This window comes from Anomaloglossus baeobatrachus, chromosome 1, assembly GCF_048569485.1.
Source record: "Anomaloglossus baeobatrachus isolate aAnoBae1 chromosome 1, aAnoBae1.hap1, whole genome shotgun sequence".
NCBI classification, from domain to species: Eukaryota; Metazoa; Chordata; class Amphibia; order Anura; family Aromobatidae; genus Anomaloglossus; species Anomaloglossus baeobatrachus.
Window position 1 is genome coordinate 551,901,296 of NC_134353.1, and position 21,859 is coordinate 551,923,154.

At 42.8% G+C, this 21,859-nt stretch overlaps 1 protein-coding gene across 2 annotated transcripts in view; it reads left to right on the forward strand.

The window, feature by feature from the left end:
• The window catches only part of TEK (TEK receptor tyrosine kinase), a 255,677-nt gene that overhangs the window by 3,650 nt on the left and 230,168 nt on the right, over positions 1-21,859 (forward strand). Inside the window, exon 1 of one of the 2 annotated variants that reach the window (XM_075316847.1) lies at positions 11,571-11,766. The exons of the other annotated variant lie outside the window; for it this stretch is intronic. Coding sequence (XP_075172962.1) covers positions 11,715-11,766 — 52 coding nt within the window. The 5' untranslated portion in view covers positions 11,571-11,714. Of the gene's footprint in view, positions 1-11,570; positions 11,767-21,859 lie in introns of those variants that run through there. 2 annotated transcript variants of the gene reach the window in all.

Below are 21,859 nucleotides of genomic sequence, written 5' to 3' on the forward strand. Positions count from 1 at the left end.
CCCCTCTACCTCTTGACTTCATCACTGAGTCTGAAAAACTTCTAAAATCTGCCTGAGTCAAAGAAAGACAATTATAAAACAAATCTAATGAAAAACTGGAGTAATAAAGCAAGAAAAAACTCCTAAAAAGATTTTATTAGATATTCAATATTAAAATAGTAATTATAAAAAGCTATATTACTTCTCAATGTCCACTCAGTACAGACCTTGGAGTGAGTGCAGAAGAGGGTAGAGACAATTAGTGAGATGAGTGATGGTATCTTAATTAGAATTAATAAATCAACTATAGTAGTTGTTGTTTTGGGGTAGTCGTGCTACTTTTTATAGGGGGGTTTATTATCCCTCCCTATCGCCTACCTACCAGTGGAGGTGCACCATAAAGTTTTGGGTACCCCCCGCTCCTCGTCGTCTCACCCCGTCCTCTCCCTGCAACCCGCCAGTTGCCAGAAAAACACCCACCACCAATAAGAGGTTAATTAGTGCCAAATGTCTCTGGTCAAAATTATCAATTTACTAAGGTTGCCATAAATAGCAACCATAATCCAGCTGAACAGACCATTCAGCCTGCACAGCCGTGTAAAAAAGCAAGGTAAATTGTAATCACACCAAGCTGAGCCTAGACAGAAATAACAACAAATCCCAGCAGGGATGACTTATCTGCTGGGACCATCCAGTGAAGTATCCCGACGCGTTTCCCCCCTTGAGGACACACAGTACTAGGGGGTACACAGCAGTGAGGAGGTACACACAGTACTAGGGGGTACACAGCACTTGGGGCTACACACAGTACTAGGGTACACAGCACTGTGGGGGTACACAGCACTGAGGAGATACACACAGTACTATGGGGTACACAGCACTGAGGGGGTACACACAGTACTAGGGGGTGTACACAGCACTTGGGGCTACACACATTACTATGGGGTACACACAGTACTAGGGGGTACACAGCACTGGATGGGGGGCAGCGATGGGTTGCATACTCACAGTTCTTGGGGAGGAGAAGTCACACAGCACAGGTACGGGAGGCATGTACAGCAGGGAAGCATCTGCTGCACCTCTTCTTCTGTGATGGGAGCACAGCGCGCTGCTTACCCCACCCACAAGGTAAACCCTGAGCACGTGAGCACAGTTCCGGGTTCAGTCTAGAATGTACGGGCTGTAGTCCAGTCCCGAAAAGAGCACGTACATTCTAGTACGGGCTGCAATCAGGATTTGGAAAAAGCCCATACATTCTAGCATCTACCCAGAACGCACTGGAATTTAAAGGGCCGGCGGCCGGCAAAAGCGCGAGTGCCGCTAGAGCACTGGGGTTGCCTGCAATGTGAAAAATGTCATCCCCACCCCTGCTTTAGATGCTTCACTAAAGCAATGTGGAAGGAAAAAAAATAAAATGTTACTTTTCTTCCACAAAAATGTTACTTTATCCCCAAATTTTGCATTTTCACAAGGTTAACAGGAGAAATTGTACCATACAGTTTGTTGAGTACATTTCTCCTGAGTACGCTGATACCCCATATAATAATCATTGTTTAGGCGCAGGGCAGGGCCGTTTGACGTTTTAAACTCAAAATTGGCTGCAATCGTTAGCAGACTCCATGTCGCATTTGGAGATCCCCTGATATGCCTAAAAAGTGGCGCTCCTCCACAAGTGATCCTATTTTAGAAACTACTCCCCCAAGAAATTTATCTAGATGGTTGGTGAGTACCTTGAACCTCCAGGTGCTTCACAGAATTTTATAACGTTGAATCGTGAAAATGAAAAAACATTTTTACCACAAAAAAATATTGCTTTAACCCCAATTTTGTTCATTTTCACAAGGGTAACAAGAGACCCCAACATTTATTGTGCAATTTCATCTGAGTATGCCAATACTCCATATGTGGTGGGAAACTTTCTGGACGCACTATCAAGCTCTGAAAGGAAGGAGTGAGGTTTTTGAGAGCAGATTTCGATGAAATGTTATACACATGTCAGAGCTCGTAAGGGAAGGAGTGCCATTTGACTTTTTGAACTCAAAATTGGCTAGAATCGTTAGCGGACTCCATGTCACATTTGGAGATCCCCTGTTGTGCCTAAACAGTGGAAACCCTGACCCCATTTTGCAAACTAGACCACCCAAGGAATTTTTGTAGATTTCTGGTGAGCATCTTGATCCCACAGGTGCTTTACAGAATTTTACAGGGTAGAACTGTGAAAATGAAAAAAATAGGTTTTTCCCAAGACATGATTTTAGTCCCAATTTTTATCATTTTCACAAGGATAGCAGGAGAAATTGGCCCCCAAAATTTGTTGTACAATTTCTCCTGCGTATGCTACATTAGTATCAGCATACCCCATATGTTATAGAAAAACTACAGTTTGGACACACTGCCAAGCCCTTACAGGAAAAAGTGACGTCTTGGAGAGCAGATTTTGATCGAATGGTCTGTGGGTGTCAGTCGCGGTTGAAGAGCCCTGGATGTGCCTAAACAGTGGAAACCCCCCACAAGTGACTCCATTCTACAAACTAGACACCCCCCAATGAATTTATCTAGACATGTGGTGAGATGAGCACCTTGAACGCACAGGTGTATCATAGAATTTTACAATGTAGAACAGTGACAATGAAAAAATTAGATTTTTCCCACAAAAATGTTTTTACCCCAATTTTTTTTTATTTTCACAAGGATAATAAGAGAAATTGGACTCCCATATGTGGTGGGAAACTACTGTTTGGACACACTGTTGAGCTCTGCAAGGAATGAGTGATGTTTTGGAGCCCAGATTTTAATAGTATGGTCTGTGGGGCTCGTGTTGTGTTTGTAAAGCCCTTGATGTGTGTAAACAGTGGAAACCCCGCACAAGTGACCATATTCTGCAAACTTGACCCCCCAAAGCAATTTCTTTAAACATGTGGTGAGTACCTTAAACCCACAGGTGCTTCACAGAATTTTACAATGTAGAACCGTGAAAATATTAGATTTTCCCCAAAAAATTGTTGTTTTAGCACCAAATGTTTTTCATTTTCATGAGGGTAGCAATATTTTCAGGAGTAATAGAACCCAAAAATGTATTGTGCAATTTCTCATCAGTACGGTGATACCCCATATGTAGTTGGAAACTACTGTTTCGACACACTGTTGAACTCTGAAAGGGAGGAGTGACATTTTGGAGCATAGTCTTTGATGGAGTTATGTCGCGTTTGGACAGCCCTTCAGGTGCCAAATAGTTGAAACTCCCCCCCACCAGTGACCCATTATTGGAAATGATTGAAAGTTTTCCAGTTTTGGGAATTTTATAATGTAGTGGCATATGTGAGTTGTATAGAGTGGTTCAGGGTGGCAAATGTAAGTTATGTAGTGTAAATTAGGTTTGCATATGTGTCATATTAAGTGCATCAGGTTGGCATATGTGAGTTGTGTAGAGTGCGTCAGGCTGGCATATGTGAGTTGTATAGAGTGCGTCAGGTTGGCATATGTGAGTTGTGTAGAATACTTCAGGTTGGCATATGTGAGTTGTGTAGAATACTTCAGGTTGGCATATGTGAGTTGTGTAGAATACTTCAGGTTGGCATATGTGAGTTGTTTAGAGTATGTCAGGTTGGCATATGTGAGTTGTGTACAGTACGTCAGGTTGGCATATGTGAGTTGTGTAGAATACATCAGGTTGGCATATGTGGTTTGTGTAGATAGTGTGAGTTAGCATACATGTGAAATGTGTAGAGTACCTCAGGTTAGCATATGTGGTTTGTGTAGAGTATGTCAGGTTGGCATATGTGGTTTGTGTAGATTGTGTAAGTTAGCATATGTGAGTTGTGTAGAGTACATCAGGTTAGCATATGTGGTTTGTGTAGAGTATGTCAGGTTGGCATATGTGGTTTGTGTAGATTGTGTAAGTTAGCATATGTGAGTTGTGTAGAGTACATCAGGTTGGCATATGTGAGTTGTGTAGATTGCATCAGGTAAGCATATGTGAAATGTGTAGAATACAAGAGGTTGGCAGATGTGAGTTGTGTACGAATTTTTTAGTCCATGGACATGTGGTAGACTTTGAAGCATTCTTTTATACACGGGCTAGGTTTATCGGACCAGGTGTTGTATTGCCAAGTTTAGTCCTTCCTTACCCCCTTCTGTAATATGCTCAGCACTTATTTTGCGACCTTCCTTTCTTTGCTTTTTGAGGGACCTCATCTGGGAATTGTTGCCCTGGTACAACACTGGTATGTCATATCCCTGATGAAGCCATAGCAAATGGTGTAACTCGTGGGGCATCACCTCTCTCCCCCTTCTTTTCATTTACCTGCACCTAGGGGCCGCAGTTCCATGGTTACACATTTGTATTTCTTTATTCAGATATTTTCCTCATTAATTTTTAGGTATTATCTGTACTTTTCGTTTGTAACCTACTCTGTGGCATGTGGCATAGAGGACACATGTATGGAGCCATTCGCTTTATTACTATTCATTAGGTACTGTTACATGGCTTGTTATTTCATCTTACCCGTGCCTTCTGTTTCTATTACTGCCTAGCTGGTTTTTCTTAAATGTACTTTTTATACATGGGGAATATTGTGTTTGTGCATTGTTCATTTTTGGACTTTTTAACTGTTTTTATATTTTTCTATGCACCTTAGTTTTTTGGGGGTTTTTTAATAAATACAAGTTTTCACAACAATTTGCCTCTCATATACTTTTTCTGTAATATTGCAGACTTTCCGGGTGTTTTGGTGCCTTATATATACTATTCCTTCCCTAGATTATATTTTGTCTTCCAGTATATGGCACTTATTTTATCTAGTGGTGACAGCCCCTTCAATTGCCTTTTCTACACTGAATTCTTTCAGTGGCATGCGCCTCTTGCTGGAGTACATGGCACCAAATTCATTAAGAGACACAAGGTACTTAAAGAATTTGGCGCCGTGTCCTCCAGCAACGCGTGTGCTGCTCCAGTCTTAATGAATCAGTCCCAAAGACTTTTATAAATACCGCACAGATTCACTTAGAATACTGTTATATGCTATCATTTTAGGCTGACATCATTTTTTTCCAGCAGCCTTGGAGTGTCTTTGTGTATGTTGATTCCCAAACATAAAGCGTTTGTAGTTCATTGAATTAAATGAATCATTTTGTCTTTTTACATGGCCATGTGTGAAGTGCAGCCCTTCTATATTGTGTGTTCAGCAAAATGACAAACGACGGATTGAACTGGCAAGATGCCTGCTAGGTGTGGATGTTGTGAGGTACGACGAGTTTGGTCACTAGTAGGGTGTATATCAGGAAAAGGAGCGGACAAGGCCGGGATAGCTTCTCACTGGAGGAAGAGGAAGTGGAGCATTTCAGGAACATCAGCTATAATACAAAGGGAGGGACAGATAATAGCATGCTGAGGTGTTACAGTAACTACATGTCTGCCACATCTTTGAAATGTCTGCCAATTGCTGTCGTATTAGTGCCAAACCGATCTCACCCAAATATATTGCTGTGCTCTGTATTATTTAATGTAACTCTCCGGAAAAGTGACATCTGAACATTGACTGTGGTCAACATGCCTGCTTTTAGATCTGCCCCATTTTGGAATGATTCGGTTTCAATGATTCAATCAAAAAAGTGAATAAATGACTCACATTTTTGTGAATATTTCATTTTATCTTTTCATGAGACAACACTGAAGATATGAGCCTATGATACAAGGTAAAGTAGTCAGTGTACAGCTTGTAAAACAGTGTAAATTTGGTGCCCTCTAAATAACTGCAACAAAAGTGAGTACACTCTTAAATGAAAATTGCCATATTGTGCCCAATTAGCCATTTTCCCTCCTTGGTGTCATGTAATTTATTAGTGTTAGAAGGTCTCTGATTTGAATGGGGAGCAGGTGTTGTATATTTGGGGTTATCGCTCACACACTCTCCTACTGTTCACTGGAAATTCAACATGGCGCCTCATGGCAACAATTCTCTGGGGATCTGAAAAAAATAATTGTTGCTCTATATAAAGATGGCCTAGGCTATAAGACGATTGCCAACACCCTGAAAATGAGCTACACCATAGTTGCCAAGACCATACAGCAGTTTATCAAGACAGGTTCCACTCAGAATAGGCTTTGCCATGGTTGACCAAAGAAGTTGATTGCAGGTGCTCAGAGTTATATCCAGAGGTTGTCTTTTCAAAATTAATGTATGAGTGTTGCCAGCATTGCTGCAGGATTTAAAGGGGTGGGGGATCAGACTGTAAATGCCAAAACCATATGCCGCACACTGCATCAAATTAGACTGCATGGTTTTGGTCCCAGAAGGAAGTCTCTTATACAAATGATATAACAGGTTGTCCGAAGACAATAGTTAGCGCTTAACCCAAACCCTATAACTCTGCAGCTAGATTAAAAGGCAAAGACCCCTAAATTGCCTGGGAAACAAACTAAAAGTAAATGAGATTTTTTGGTTAAATAAAATCTCAAAAAATCAGCGCTGAAAAGGATTTAATTTTATATTTTATTGCTAGCCTTGTTCTAGAGGGATTAGTAACATTTATGCTTAAAAACTACCACATATAACATAAAAATACACACAAGAAAAACGTTCCACAATTAACACAGCAACCATAGACAACGCTAAATAATCATGATGCCCCGGCCGGCGGCAAAGGACGATCATGTGAGTTAAATTTTGCAAGGTAAAAGTTATATTGTAAATTTCAGTGAGAAAGTACTGAATTAATACCAATCCGGAGTGTCATGACAATATTAAAAATAAAAAGCTATAAGTCCACGGGGACTATTAGCAGTCCACACAACCAGAGGAGTTGAAAAGGGGCTTCTGGTAAGAGCCACGAGTTCCACAAAGTCCAAGAGCTCTTTGGTATATTTAGATTGCCCACACTCTTATGTGGAATTTAGCGGGGATGCGGCAAAGCACCGGCTCGTTATAGTGCCTCAATGAGGGTTACCTGAAGCCTGTGGCGGACAGAGGACCTACGAAGGCTGTAGTCCCTGCGCAGTGCTTCTTTCTTCTGCATAGTTAGGGTTACTCCAGTGCAGATCTCCCCTGCAAGCAATCCTCAGGTCCAGAGGAGCAGAGCCGACAGAGCACTATTTGGTGCTAGAATCCAGGACAAAAGAGGCTGAATGGAGGTAAAGCTTCTCAGATAGCAGGGACTACAGCCTTCGTAGGTCCTCTGTCCGCCACGGGCTTCAGGTAACCCTCATTGAGGCACTATAACGAGCCGGTGCTTTGCCGCATCCCCGCTAAACTCCACATAAGAGTGCGAGCAATCTAAATATACCAAAGAGCTCTTGGACTTTGTGGAACTCGTGGCTCTTACCAGAAGCCCCTTTTCAACTCCTCTGGTTGTGTGGACTGCTAATAGTCCCCGTGGACTTATAGCTTTTTATTTTTAATATTGTCATGACACTCTGGATTGGTATTAATTCAGTACTTTCTCACTGAAATTTACAATCTAACTTTTACCTTGCAAAATTTAACTCACATGATCGTTCTTTGCCGCCGGCCGGGGCATCATGATTATTTAGCGTTGTCTATGGTTGCTGTGTTAATTGTGGAACGTTTTTCTTGTGTGTATTTTTATGTTATATGTGGTAGTTTTTAAGCATAAATGTTACTAATACCTCTAGAACAAGGCTAGCAATAAAATATAAAATTAAATCCTTTTCAGCGCTGATTTTTTGAGATTTTATTTAACCAAAAAATCTCATTTACTTCTTATACAAATGATGCACAAGAAAGTCCACAAAGAGATTGCTGAAGACAAGCAGACTAATGACATAGATTACTGGACCCCATGTCATGTGGTATGATAAGAGCAAGATACACTTATTTTGTTCAGATAGTGTCAAGCGTATGTGGCGGAAAACCAGGTGAGGAGTACATAGACAAGTGTGTCTTGTCTACATTCAAGCATGGTGGTGAGAGTGTCATGATTTGGGGCTGTATGAGTGCTGCAGGCTGTATGGAGTTACAGTTCATTGAGGGAACCATGAATGCCAACATGTACTGTGACATACTTTAAGCAGAGCATAATCCCCTCTAATGATGGCCACACAAAATATTGACACTTTGGACAAAATTTGTCCATTTTCACTTAGGTATGTACTCACTTATGTTGCCAGAATGGTTTACACATTTATGGTTGTGTGTTGGGTTATTTAGTGGGCACACCAAATTTACACAGTTATACAAGCTGTACACTGACTACTGTACATTGTATCAAAGTGTCATATCTTCAGTGTTGTCCCACGTAAAAATCTAATAAAATATTTACAAAAATGTGAGGGGTGTACTCATTTTTTAATATACTGTATAAATTTAGATTATTTTTAAGTATATTTTTGTGCTGGCAGCAATTATTCTGAAATCATCCACCAAATAGCTGCTTCCACTTAAGTAATAGGGCCACAAAATGGTAGCACATCATACTTATTACATACAGCATCTTGAAAAAGTTTTCACACCTGTGAACTTTCCCACATTTTTTTCACGTTACAACTACAAAGTAAACTTAAATGGATTTTATTGAGATTTTATGTGATATACCAACACTGTTTTTTTTTTTTATTTTGTCTTTGAAGTATTTTATGTCTACGTCTAGCTCCTCACCTCTTCCCACCTTCCGTCTATATAGACTTTTATGAGCAATGGCTGTAATCTCTTTCCTCTATGACAGGCGTCTCAAACACATGACCCCTGAAGCAATATTTTGTGGGCTGTGTGGCAGATCGACACCTATTGGCCAATTGTTAAGATTATAGGTGGTCTTCTATTGACAATTAGTTGGATGCATCCCCTTTTCAGAACAAGGTTTTTTTTTACCATTTGGGATTTTAAAGGGAACCAATCACCAGGAAATATATATAACATATATAAGCTAAAGCCAGTGCTATACTGGCACTATCAGGCTGATTCTTTACATACTTGCAATGGTCAGCTCGGATGTTTAGGTTTTGAAATCCAAGAAAGTAAAGTTTATAAAATGAGCAGCTTCTTGAGTGACAGTTGCACTGAGCAGATCATATATTCATAGATATCCCCTCCCCCTGTTAGAATTAGCATAAGCATTATACAAACGATTCACTTTGTCTGTGGAAAGACCTGTGTGACCTGGTATCCAGCTTGGTTGGCTGAGGCCCCGCCCCTTCTGATCACATGGGTATGACCTTACACAGGTCCTGCTAGACAAAGTGAATCGTTTGTATAATACTTATGCTAATTCTAACAGAGGGAGGGGATAACTATGAATATATGATCTGTTCCACTGCAACTGTCACTCAAGAAGCAGCTCATTTTATATAGTTTACTCTCTTGGATTTCAAAACCTAAACATCCGAGCTGACCACTACAGGTATGTATAGAATCAGCCTGATAGTGCCAGTATAGCACTGGATTTAGGTTATATACGAAAATCCTGGTGATTGGTTCCCTTAACGTGTTAGGAATTAAAGGTTATGTTTTAATAATTACCAGTGCCTTGGACCTAGATGAGTCTTTAAAGAGGAGAATGGAATTGTATAAGGCTGGGAGATTTTTTTTAGTGTTTTGTCATGGTCAATAGTTTGTTTCTTTTACTTAAGATTGAAAAGTAACTATGGCGTCTGTGACTTCAGTAGGTTCGGATACAATACACAGCACTGGTAATGGTACTGCAACAAGCCGAACACCTATGTTATCAGTCACTCTGATCCAAAGACCCTCACTTAGGCCCTGTGCGCTCTTACCGGATTTTGCCGCGGATTTTTAGCGGTTTTGCTGCATGTTTCGCTGCAGAAAATGTTCATAACATCTCTGCAGTGAATCACCAGCAAAACCTATGGGAAAAAGAAATCCTGTGCGCACTAGGCGGAATTTGACAGCTGCAAGTTTTGCTGCGGGATTCCCGCAGCAAAAACAATTGCATGTCAATTCTTTCCGCACGTCGCTGCGGGATTTTACTCCAATGACTCCAATGTAATCGTGAAATCCCGCAGGGAATAACGCATGCAGCAAATTCTGTGCGGTTCACTGTGTTTTCCTGCGTTATTCCCTGCGGTATTTCGCGGTTTACCTCCGGTAATGTGCATCGCTTGTCTGCAGTTTTTCAGGGAAGTGATGTCATTACAGGAAGAGGAAGCGGAGCAGAGAGTAAACACACACAGATCACACTCACACACAGACATCACAGACATAGAACACAGACACAGACACATAGAACACACATAGAAAGAAAACGGAAATATAGAAAACAAAACACGTGGGCTCCGCTGCATATTTACCGTCCAGCCGAATTAAGCACGCAGCGGCGGGCCGGTATTCTCAGGCTGGGGAGGAAGAGGGGCAGGATTAATGTCCCCCGCCTCACTCCCCCTCCCGCAGCCGAGAATATCAGCCGCAGCTGCCCCGGGAGCGTCGCATGCATTATGCGGCAGTACCGGCGTGTCCCCGGCTCTTCCTGCAGCCGTGTAGCAGTGGCAGTCAGGGTAATACAAGGAGTTAATGGTGGTGGATCACCGCCATTAACTCCAGGCTTGATCATGGCAGCGTCTATGAGACAGCTGACATGATCAACCCGTAAGTAAAGTGAAAAAAACACACAGAAAAATCCTTTATTTTAAATAAAACACAAATAAGCCTCGTTCACCCTTTTATTAACCCCTCCCGAAACAAAGCTCCGGCGTAATCCACAGCTCTGGCGTCCTGCGATGCTTACATCCAGCCGCGACTGACACACAGCGCTGAATTACCTCTGCTGTCTCGCAGCGAGACAGCAGAGGTAATTACCGGTCATTCCACGGCCAGTAATGTGAACTCACTACCGACCGTGGGAAATGCAGCAATCTGTCCTCTATCTATCCCTCTATCTATCCCTCTATCTATCCCTCTATCTATCTATCTCTCTATCTATCTCTCTATCTATCTATCCCTCTATCTATTCTTCTGTCTCTTTATCTATCTATCTAAAAGAAGGAAATGATTTATTTATTTTTTTTCTCAATGTGCTTTATTGCATTGAATGCAATAAAGCACATACCAACCCGCACGCGGCAAAACCGCGGCAATACCGCGAACAATACCGCGGTAAAACCGCGGCAAACCACATGCGGTTTTCGGGTGCGGTTTGCCACGGTTTTTTACCGCGGGTGCGGTAATCTTTGAATACCTGCGGAATTTTCTTGAGAAAATTCCATTTTCCAGTGCGCACATAGCCTTATACCGCTTTTAAACATAACCATTTTCTAATACTTTCTGCACCTAGAGTATATAGAAAACCATCTTCTCTAATGTATGGTCATTTAGATTAATATAGGAACTACAGTTTGATAACATTTTATCCTACCCCCACACTGTCATAGTAAAATGAGCTACATCATGTTACTTCACGTCATTACCATGGGACAAAAGGCACAAGTATGTATCATCTCAGTCCCTTGTTAGATTAATACCCACTCGTCTAAACTCTGGATTCCTCTCCGGAGTGTATTTTCCATGTTTTAAATTGCTGCTGGTACAAAATACCTTAAAGATCCTGCCTTTCACATCCTAATCTAAAAAGGAAACAGGAAAAAGGAACTTTAACTCCCAGTGCTTAGACAACAGCGAGACAGTAGTATCCCAGTGTCCATGGGAAAGCAGGGAGAAACTATGGTATGCTAGAGCAACGCTGAGTACAATATTCAGGGAGAAACATGATGTGACCTGCACCAACTCTATGAATTCTCCTGATAATTGGATGGATATATTTTGGAAAGCATGGATTTTTTAGCATTTTTTGCTGTCTGTATCTCGCAACTCATGATTTCAGGTAAGAGAATCCAGATATCTCCCTAATACATGTGACTGTAGAGCATGGTTTGTCTTCTCTCTCCTACCGCCATTGTGATACCAAGTGATCACCATCAAAAGTAACACCTTACACGGAGGCATCACATTTGTCTTGTCTGGATTAATTGCCAACAGTTAAGTTTATAGAATTTCTTGTACAGTACATGCATTTTCATTATGTTTAATGCAAGTTCCCCCTGATATTGTATATAGTTGCATGTTACACTTGTATGGAATCTGTCACCAGGTTTTTGCTACCGCATCGGAGATCAGCATGATGTAGAGGCTTTGATTCCAGCGATGTGTCATTTACTGAGCTGTTTGCTGTCATTTTGATAAAATCAAGGCTTAAATGCAGAACAAGAGCTCCTATGTATGGGAGAGAGATAGCTGCCGGTAGAACGATTGCCTGAACCCGTTTAACTGCCAGCTATCTAAAGTGTATGTGGGGCTTGCGAAAAGTATAAATGCAATGTTATCCCACAAATTCCCTGCAGCAGTGGGAACTACCGGATGATCTAACATGCTAGACAGCTATGCGGTCCACTGCAAAACTACAAGCCATGATCAGCAACATATATCCCGCTATTGTATCTTCATAGAAGCTAGTTTAGTACCCACCACACTGGACTAAATACATTAGGACTATGGTGGAACTTCAGTTTTTGTTTTGGCCTTGAGAAACATGGCACATATTATGTCAAGACCCATGAAATGTTCTAGTAAATTAACTGCTATACTCATGAAGCTTTACTCGTGGGCCCAGAAATGGATCTAGGGAGCTTAGCAAATTCACTTGCACAAGTCACAATTTGAGGTTTTATTAAGTATACTATATTATATATTTAGTTAAATATATTTATGTACTGTAATGTATCTACATCCCCTTCTGTACTAATGTGACTCTTTTAAGCACTGCGTAACAGCCTCTTGTTATGTAGAGACTAAGGCGTCTTGGAGATTTGACTCTTACGCCATGTTGCTGATGGATTCTACTACTGGCTCTCATAGATGTCTTGGGTCGAGCAGATTGGAACAAAAGTCTCTATGTGCTGGCAGGTTCTTAGGAGGCTTTCAAAGTATTGCTGATTGTAAGGCCTAGCAGATTGGAGTCTTTGAGCATCGTAGTGAATAGGCCTAAGAGTAATGCACTATTATGATGAGTCCAGAGAACTTGTAACAGTTTCTATGCACTACTGCACTGTTGTGTATTATTCAACTAAGTTTTTGCCTCTTTCAGAGAATCATTAAACTTGTGTACCTCATGAATAAGAGTGCCACCTGAGATTATGAACTGTGTTGCTGTAAACATCACCTAAACTTTCTGCCACGTTGGGAAAATGTTAACATTCCGAAGACTCTGTCATTATTTCTTCTTTGCCCACCACACCCAGATCAGTGACTAGTGCAATATATTGCTCCTCTGCTACATTCTTCTATGTCAACTGTCTAGTGTAGACAGTTCCTCCTTACTGATATCCTCCTACAGAGAGGTACTGACACCTTGGTCTCCAACTCCATTCACACCCAATGAGTTGTTGCCAATTTAGTTGTAAGCTTTGATTGTCAATGCTGCTTGGTCATTATCAAGTACAGTAGTATCTCCTGAGTACTATCGTGAGGAGAGTTCACATACGTTTGCTTATCTCTTATCCGAGGTTTTGTGTGTAAAATTGTCCTTTGCAAAAGTTGTATGCAGGTGTAGAAAAAATGCTGCAAAGTATGAATGCTGTCAAAAATAGAAGTGTTGAGGGCACATAATTCAGCGTTGTACTGCGTCTGCTCCGCGGAACGCGTAGTACTTATTATAAGTGGTTTTTATTGTGGTAATAGAATGAGGACCCATGTTCAGTAATTCCCATATGTTCTAATTAGGGACATGGAAACCTGTTTTCCTCATAAGGCAATCTCTTTAATTCCTTTGGAAAAAAATCTAGAATGTTAATGAGAAAACTTGGCAATCCGGTCTGTACTTTCTGGTGTTTTGTGTTTTTCATATACATATATATTTATTGTGAGACAGTGGTTGAATAAGTGGTGGGAATTGATGTATTTCCAGGAAATTCTGCTAATTGCTAATTCCTAGGATACAGGTATATCTCATGGAAGGAAAGCCTATTGAAGTATGAGGAATTCAGGAAAGATGGATATTCCTACCAAAGTGTTTTTTGCTAATGTAGCACCAGCATCACTGTCTCTGAACATACCGGCATCCCAGTGCGTCATTGCACCGATGTCCCTGCACTCTTCTCTCCTTCTAGCCCAGCAGGGATACCGGTGCCATTACCTCCCTGGCCACCCGCTTGTCCTTGCGGATGGTGCACAGTCCTTTGCTCTCTTGCATGGCCGCCCATGTGCTGATTGGACCTCTGCTTACCCTCATGGCTGTGTGGGGTCTCCTGGCCACCACCCAAGGGGGCACGCGCATGCTTCCTGTCCCTTTAAGGGGAAGCACGCAACTTGCAAAGGTGTCCCAAGCCTATCACTGTTAGGCACCAAGTATTTAAGGCTCCCTCTCCTGATGTGTGGGGCCCGAGCAACTCACTAGGTTTCTGACCTAGTACCAGCGTGTTGGTCCAGCCTTTTGCTTCGGTTCTGCATGTTACTAGTACTGTGTCTGCTCTAGTCCCGTCTGTGTTCCTAAACCAGTCCTGTCTTTGTCTCTGTATCCTGGTACCAACCTGAACCCTGCATATTTTCCTGTGTTCTAACTGTATCTTGATGTTCTGTACCTGAAGCCTTTTTTTACTGCACCTGTTCCTGATGTTCTGAGCCTGATGTCCAGAACCCATAACCCAATGTTCTGTGCCGGGTGATATATACCCGATGACCTGTTGTTTCCTCAACCTAACTTGATAGTTGCTTCAATTTCTCAAACCATTAGCCCCTTTTTCCCTTGTTTCTTGCAAACCCATTTGCACCCATCAGAGCCCAGTCTATTGACTTTTGTCTCAACGCTCCAAATCACCTGTTTCCAATCTTCTACTGTCCACTTTTCATTCTTTTTTTGCAAACGCAACTTATGATATTACAGTCAAAGGCTTCTTCACATTTTCTTAGGCCACCATTGACTTGAGAAACATGCATCAGACGGTTCTTGAAAGCACATCTATGATGTCACTATTACAAAGCATACAAGCCACTTCCACTGCCTTGTTTATCGCACCAGAGCTGATAGACCTTGTGATGAAACAAGTAGCTCACTACGATATTTTGTCTGGAAGTCCACCTCTTGGCTTTTGAATGGATAGAGGGATTTAATTTTGTATTCTTCCAACTGTCATGGCATTCACATGATACAGTTTGGCAATTTTCTTGGCTGAGAGACTGCTATTAGATATGAGCGAGCAGTAAAATGCTCAGGTGCTCGATGCTCGGGTCGAGCATATTGAAATGCTCGGGTGCTCGACCCAATCACCGAGCCCTATGTTAACCAATGGGAAACTCAAGCATTTTTCCGGTGGCACCCCCGACGGAATGCAGAAAGCCTAAAAATGTCACAAATGTATAACAGTGCTCAAAGGACATGGGAGCAGCATGGGGAAGACCGCTGTAAGCATTTCTGACTCCCAGGTCACTGCTGTGAACAATATTGTCTGAATATTAGAGGGAGGAAGAATCCTGTGTTCCTCCTCCTGTGTAACGTGTGACGCCCTGGCAAAACCAGGTAGTCACAGAGGTTGAACAAATCTCTCAGGTACAAAACTCCATTCTCCTTGGCATACCAACACAAAACCTACACCCAGGTACACCACACAGCCAGTAAAGCCTAGTCACCCCCTCATGACAATAGGGACACACTAGTGGGCGGAACCAGGCAGATGGGAGCGCTCACCTAGGGATCCTGAGGTGTCAGAGGCTGGAACACACCAGAACAGTGCTGACAGTTGACAGTGGAGGAGTGTGGAAGTGCAGTGGAGTCAGGGGATGGGGCCCCTGGACTACCGGACTAGGTGGCAGACGGCAAGCAGGACCACAGGCGATGGAGATCCGGTCGCGGGAGACCTAAAGTGGACCGGGGCAGGGTTGTAGCCTGCCGGTGCCGACAACGGGAATTCGGTCCGGAGGCTGTGCACAGTCGGGGTACCTGGACCTTAGGACAAGGAAGGTTGCAAGCCCCTTGTTAATTGACCAGCCGGGCACAAGGTTTCAGGCCTTGTTCTACAGAAGCCCAGAGAGCAAAACTGAAGCCCAATGCGGGGGATAGGGTGTCCGTCAGAACCCACAGAAATCTCAATGGTCAGATTTCGCTGGCAATAGCTCCGAACATACACAGTACTGGGAGTGGACTTTTCCGTTCCAAGCAGAGTTGTCCCAGTGAAGACACAAACACTGGGTGCAGAGGAAGGGACCCCTGTTTGCTACACCCGGGTGTGGGACCCGAATACACCCGCCGGAGGCGACCGGTCACTGGTAATTTGGTTTACCACTGGACTTTGTGTGCGATTCTTTGAACTGTGAGTACACCATTTACCCCCAGTCCAACCTGGCACGTCACCTCCAGCAGCCATTGCTCCCATACACCTGGGCCCCGGGACTATACCTCCCCTACCCGTGCAGGGGATTCCATCCTGGTGCCCCGCTCCATCAGTCCCGGGCGCCCCATCACCAGGCAGCGGCGGTGCTACCAATTATCACCGCAAGCCACGGGTGGTGTCACCGACAAATCAAACCCCTGTAAATACTCCCTTCGTACGGTTGTGAGGACAGACGGCCGTACGAGCCCGGGTCCGGCCACCACTCGAGCCGCAGTAACGAACCCGGATCCGAGCAGCCCCTGCAGCGGCCCGGCCCCCGTCCGCAACACATGCACTTTCGCTTTCTAGTGTATGTGCGGCAGCTTCTCTCTGCCTGTACATTCTCTGCTAAGCGAATTCAAAAGTGAACAGTAGAAGAAGAAGAAAAAATAGCATGTTCACCTCTCTGCAGACTCCCGGGGCACGTTTGATCGCTCCAGGACCTGACGGTAATCAGCTGATGTGGTTACCTGATGGCATCAGCTGATAGTTTAAGTCCAGCAGTGAAAAGCCGTCTTTTTACTGCCCAGTCGGTTAAAATGATCAGCTAATGCTGTCAGGTGACCACATCAGCTGATTACAGGCAGGTCCTTGAGCCAATCGGACGTGTCCCGGGAGTCTGCAGAGTGGTGAGTATAGTTGTTTTTTATTCTACTGATGCATCAGCTGATTGTTTAAACAACTTTTAAACAAGCAGCTGATGTGTCATGGGATTCACGTCCTCGAACCTGACACATCATCTGATCGCTTTGCCTTACAGCAAATTGATCAGATGATATTGAATCCTGATTGGACATCGCGGGACCCTCGACCCAGGACTATGGCGGAGGGGGGAGTTCTTTAGTTCAATAAAGATGGAGTCACATATTGTGTTGTGTTTTATTTCTAATAAAAATATTTTTCTGTGTGTTGTGGTTTTTTTAACCTTACTAGAAATTCATGGTGGCCATGTCTAATATTGGCATGACACCATGAATTTCAGGCTGTGTATTATCAGCTGGTGCTAACCCCATTATTAACCAGTGAGCCTCCTTGCACCAGGGCCGCTGGAAGAGCCTGGTAAAGTGCCTGGAAATGGCACTTCTTATCAATGCGCGAGCTTCAGGAGCGGCAGTGGGCTGCTATTCTTTAGCATGTGGAGGCCATTAAACAATGGTCCCTCACCTCGCTGAAAATACCTGCACTCAGCTGCCAAGTTTTACCTTGGCTGACAATTAAAAATAGGGCGGAGTCCACGCATTTTTTTTTTGGCAGGCAAGGGAAAATTAGGCAGCTGAGGGTGGCAATTCGCAGCTCTCAGCTTTCATCGGGCTAGACTTAAAAATGCTGCGAAGCCCCACATCGTTTTTTTTTTTTTTAAATTATTTCATGAAATTCATGAAATAATTAAAAAAAGGACTTCCCTATATTTTTGGTTACCAGCCGGGTACAAATAGGCAGCTGGGGGTTGGGGTCAGCCCGTACCTGCCTGCTGTACCTGGCTGACATACAAAAATATGGTGAAGCCCATGTCGTTTTTTTTTTGTTTTGTTTTTTAAATTCATTCAAAAATAAAATAAAGCAAGCCCAAACACATAACCCTAACCGTTGGGGGTAAAAAAAAAATGCATGGGCTCCCGCTGCATTTTCTATTGCTAGCTAAGGGTAACCCAAGCAGCTGGCTGCTAACCCACACTGCTTGGTGTTACCTTCACTGGCAATGGAAAATCCAGGGAAGCTCTTTTTCTTTTAGTTTTTGCCCAAAAACTACAAAAAAAATTACGTGGGCTTTGCCATATTTTTGTATGCTAGTCAGGTACAGCAGGCTGGTACGGGTTGCCTCCAACCCCCAGCTGCCTATTTGTACCCGGCTGGGAACCAAAAATATAGAGAAGCCCTTCTTTTTTTAAAATATTTCATGAATTTCATGAAATAAGAATAAAAAAATAAACGACGTGGGCTTCGCCCAATTTCTGTGTTCAGCCAGGTACAACTAGGCAGCTGGGGATTTGAATCCGCAGCGCAGGGTGGCCTAAGCTCTCTGGGCTCCCCGCTGTGAATTGCAGTCCGCAGCCACCCCAAACAATGGCGCTTTCATAGAAGCGCCATCTTCTGGTGCTGTATCCAACTCCTCCAGGGGCCCTAGTGCCAGGTGACATGCTGGGTAATAAGGGGTTAATACCAGCATTGTTTTACCAGTTGGTATTAAGCCCGAGATTCTTAATGTCAGGCCAAGTTTGACCCAGCCATTAAGAATCTCTAATAAAGGGTTAAAAAAAGACATCACACAGAGAAAAAATACTTTATTAGAAATAAATACACAGACACACTTAGGGACTCCATCTTTATTACTCCCTCTCATCCCTCCATGATTCTGGTCTTATGTCTTCTTCAACCCATGCAGCTGTGCTATATCACAAAGCAAGGGGGAAGGAAGAACGCTGCGGGGGGAGCAGAAACTGCAGGTTGGTAAGCGGTGACATCACCGCTGTTACCCTTGCCATAGTAACCAAGCGGTTTACTATAGCAACGGTGATTCAGCAGTGAATAGCGGCATCGGTAAACAGGAAGGTAACTCCTGCAGCTCCTGTAGGAGCTGGTGAATAGCGGCACCGGTAATCAGGTGATCAGAGGTCATCGTTATTATAGTAACCCACTCATTAGATTACTATGGCAACGGTGGCAGGGGTGACGTCACGTCACCTAGTACCTACACTACCTAAGACACACAGTAAATCTTCCCCTTACATAGTCACTGGTGTGCATACCTTATCTCCCCATAATCCCTGCATGTGGGCTGACTCTGTAAAAAGCTCCAACATGCAGGGAGTGGGAGCCAAGCATGGGCCCGAACATCTCACCGGTACTCTGAGCTCGCCGAGTATACCAACTACTGAGATGCTTGGTGAGCACTGAGTAGTGGTGAGCATGCTCGCCCATCCCTAACCGCTATCAATGAGCTGGATGATGTTTGTTTTTTCTTTGGAAATCTCTATGGCTGCTTCTCGATTCGAACCAAGGACCTGTCGCTTGTGAATCAACCTAATAAAACACTGAGCTATTAGGTAATATGAAACCAGGTTGTAATTTGTCGTATGCAGGAAGAAAAACATTTTTCCACCACCAGGTGCAAAATAGTAACAATGAAGTGACATGACAAGAATCTGCAAAACTATGTTAAATAGTTGTAAGTCAAATTTGTGGATGAGATAGCCAAGAGGATTCTCTATAAAAATGATAGTAGTCTCATGAGTTCGAAGCTGTAGTGGATGGTGAGATCTGAAGCCAGAAAGTCAAAAGTTCAAAACATTGTTCCTCTTTTGCTGAGCAGTGTACACTAAGGGTAAAGTTTATTAGAGTCACCTTGTCTTTCACGATTAGAGCTCCCCTTTATTTCTTGGGTAACTATCAAAAACTGCACACGGTGCATTTTTTGATGCATTTTTTTGGGGGAGAAATCTGCACCAAATTCTGCATACCTATTCTGAAGCCACAAAAGTCATGGGATTTCTAAAGTGCTATGCACACATGGCTTTTTTTTCCTTGCAGATTTTGGTGTAGAAAAAATATGCGGCATGCCAATTATTGGGGCGTTTTTTCGTGCTTTTTTTTTTAGCCATTGACTTTAGTAAAAAAAAAAAAAAGCATGAAAAAAAGCACATAAACGCACTGAAACCACACCATGCATGCATTTTTTGGTGAGTTTTTCTGCCAGCAGGTGCATATTTGATGCAATAAATTTCTGCACCAAATCTGCAACTTTAGAGATGAGTTGATCAACCATCTGTAAACTGACTTTAGATCAAATTTCCAAAAATTCTTCTGTCCTAGCAAATTTGATTTGCGGGGATTGCCAGAAAATAAAATGCCTGTGACCATTAAATGCTTTGCTTTAGATTGCATGGGCGAAACATCAGACGTCGCCGAGCAGGGTTCCCCATAATCTCTTGCAGCTATCATATCACACGGTCTTGCTCAGCAAATCATGAGGACTATCACAGGGACTACAAGGGATGACAGCATAGAACGCAGCGACTATTTTAGGATTTTACAAGCTAGTGATTGGTGCTCAAAGTTCACAGGTCATCATTATAGATAGGGATGGAGAAAAGTCTAAATCTGATTCTTTTGTACTGCTGCAATGCTGGAAAACATTGAAAATCGGAAAGGTAGTTTCCATCTATGAATAATAATACAAAGATTTAAGTGATAGGGAGGTGTTGGACCTGCAGAGTCTGTGTGATTATGAATTGATTGATCTGTCATGCACGGCTAGTACATCTTAAATAACAAGTTTTTGTATCCGTCATGCATTACACAGAGAAGGTCAGTTTAATTACCCTCTATACTAAATTTTCTATTCAAGAAAAATCCTAAATCCAAAGCTTGTGTGTTAGAGAAAATATATTTCCTGGCTTATGAGATGGACAAGCCATAAGCTATTTTTCTCTTGTTTTGTCAATTTATGTTTTAAAACTTTCTCTATTCCAGAAACTTAAACGCAACTGTCTACCTGACAAAATGTGCATGTTGAAAAAAAATTGTTGTTTTTTTTTGTTTTATTCTGTTTTGTTTCTTTTCTTTTTAGCACACTTTCATCATAATCCAATATTAGACCCATACATGCCATACAAATAAAGCGACTGGAACTTGCTTTTGGGATATGAAAACCTACATAGTATTTCTTGTGTCATACTTTTTGCAAAGGTCCCGGGTGTTATATACTGTATATATATATTTTTTTGTTAATGTTTTTATGGACCTTTTTTAATTCTTGCATTAAGAATCTAATTTAGCAACCATATACTCCATGACAATATTGCATTCTGATGCCAAAAATTCCTTTCCAGGCATGAGCATATTTGTAGCTTTTTAGCAATGTATGACTGTTTTATTAGTGCAAGTTAAGGAATATATGTGTGTAACGCTCACTACCGGAGGTGGTACTGCGGTGAGCAAAGGTGGACCCACTGGACCACAGGAGGACCCCGACCTTACTGGACAGGCACAGTCTCTGGGATAGCAGGTGTGTCCGGGGTAGTGTAGACCAGAGGCATGGCGAGGGTGACAAAGAAGCTAGTACCAACAGGGAAGGACTGACAGGTAAGCGGTAGCAACAGGACTGGATGGACAGTACAGACAAGGGGACCTGACAACTAGCTGCCTAGAGCACTGGACACTAGCTAGCTAAACTAAGACATATATGAGGCACCTCCCCTAGTTGGAGAGAGCCTAATGTACCCAGTGCCTCTAAGCGGCCTCGGGGACACTCCTGGAGGACCTGCACCACACGCACAAGCCCTGGGAGGAGGCAGTGGGAAGCGCACACGTAGAGGAGCGAGGAGACACTAGAACACATGTGAGGGCTGGCCGCAGCAATGAGTAATGTACATCCCTACGGGAGAGGAGAGCGGGAAGCGCAGGGACACCAGCGCTACAATGTGCCACAACAATATAGCAACTGTTGTCGCACGTTCCTTTCAATGCATGCACCCACTAGCCAATGTAGCATTCTTTTTTTGGTTGTTTTTTTTACATTTTGTTTACTTTTTTTTCTTTTGTTTTTGTTCACCAGAA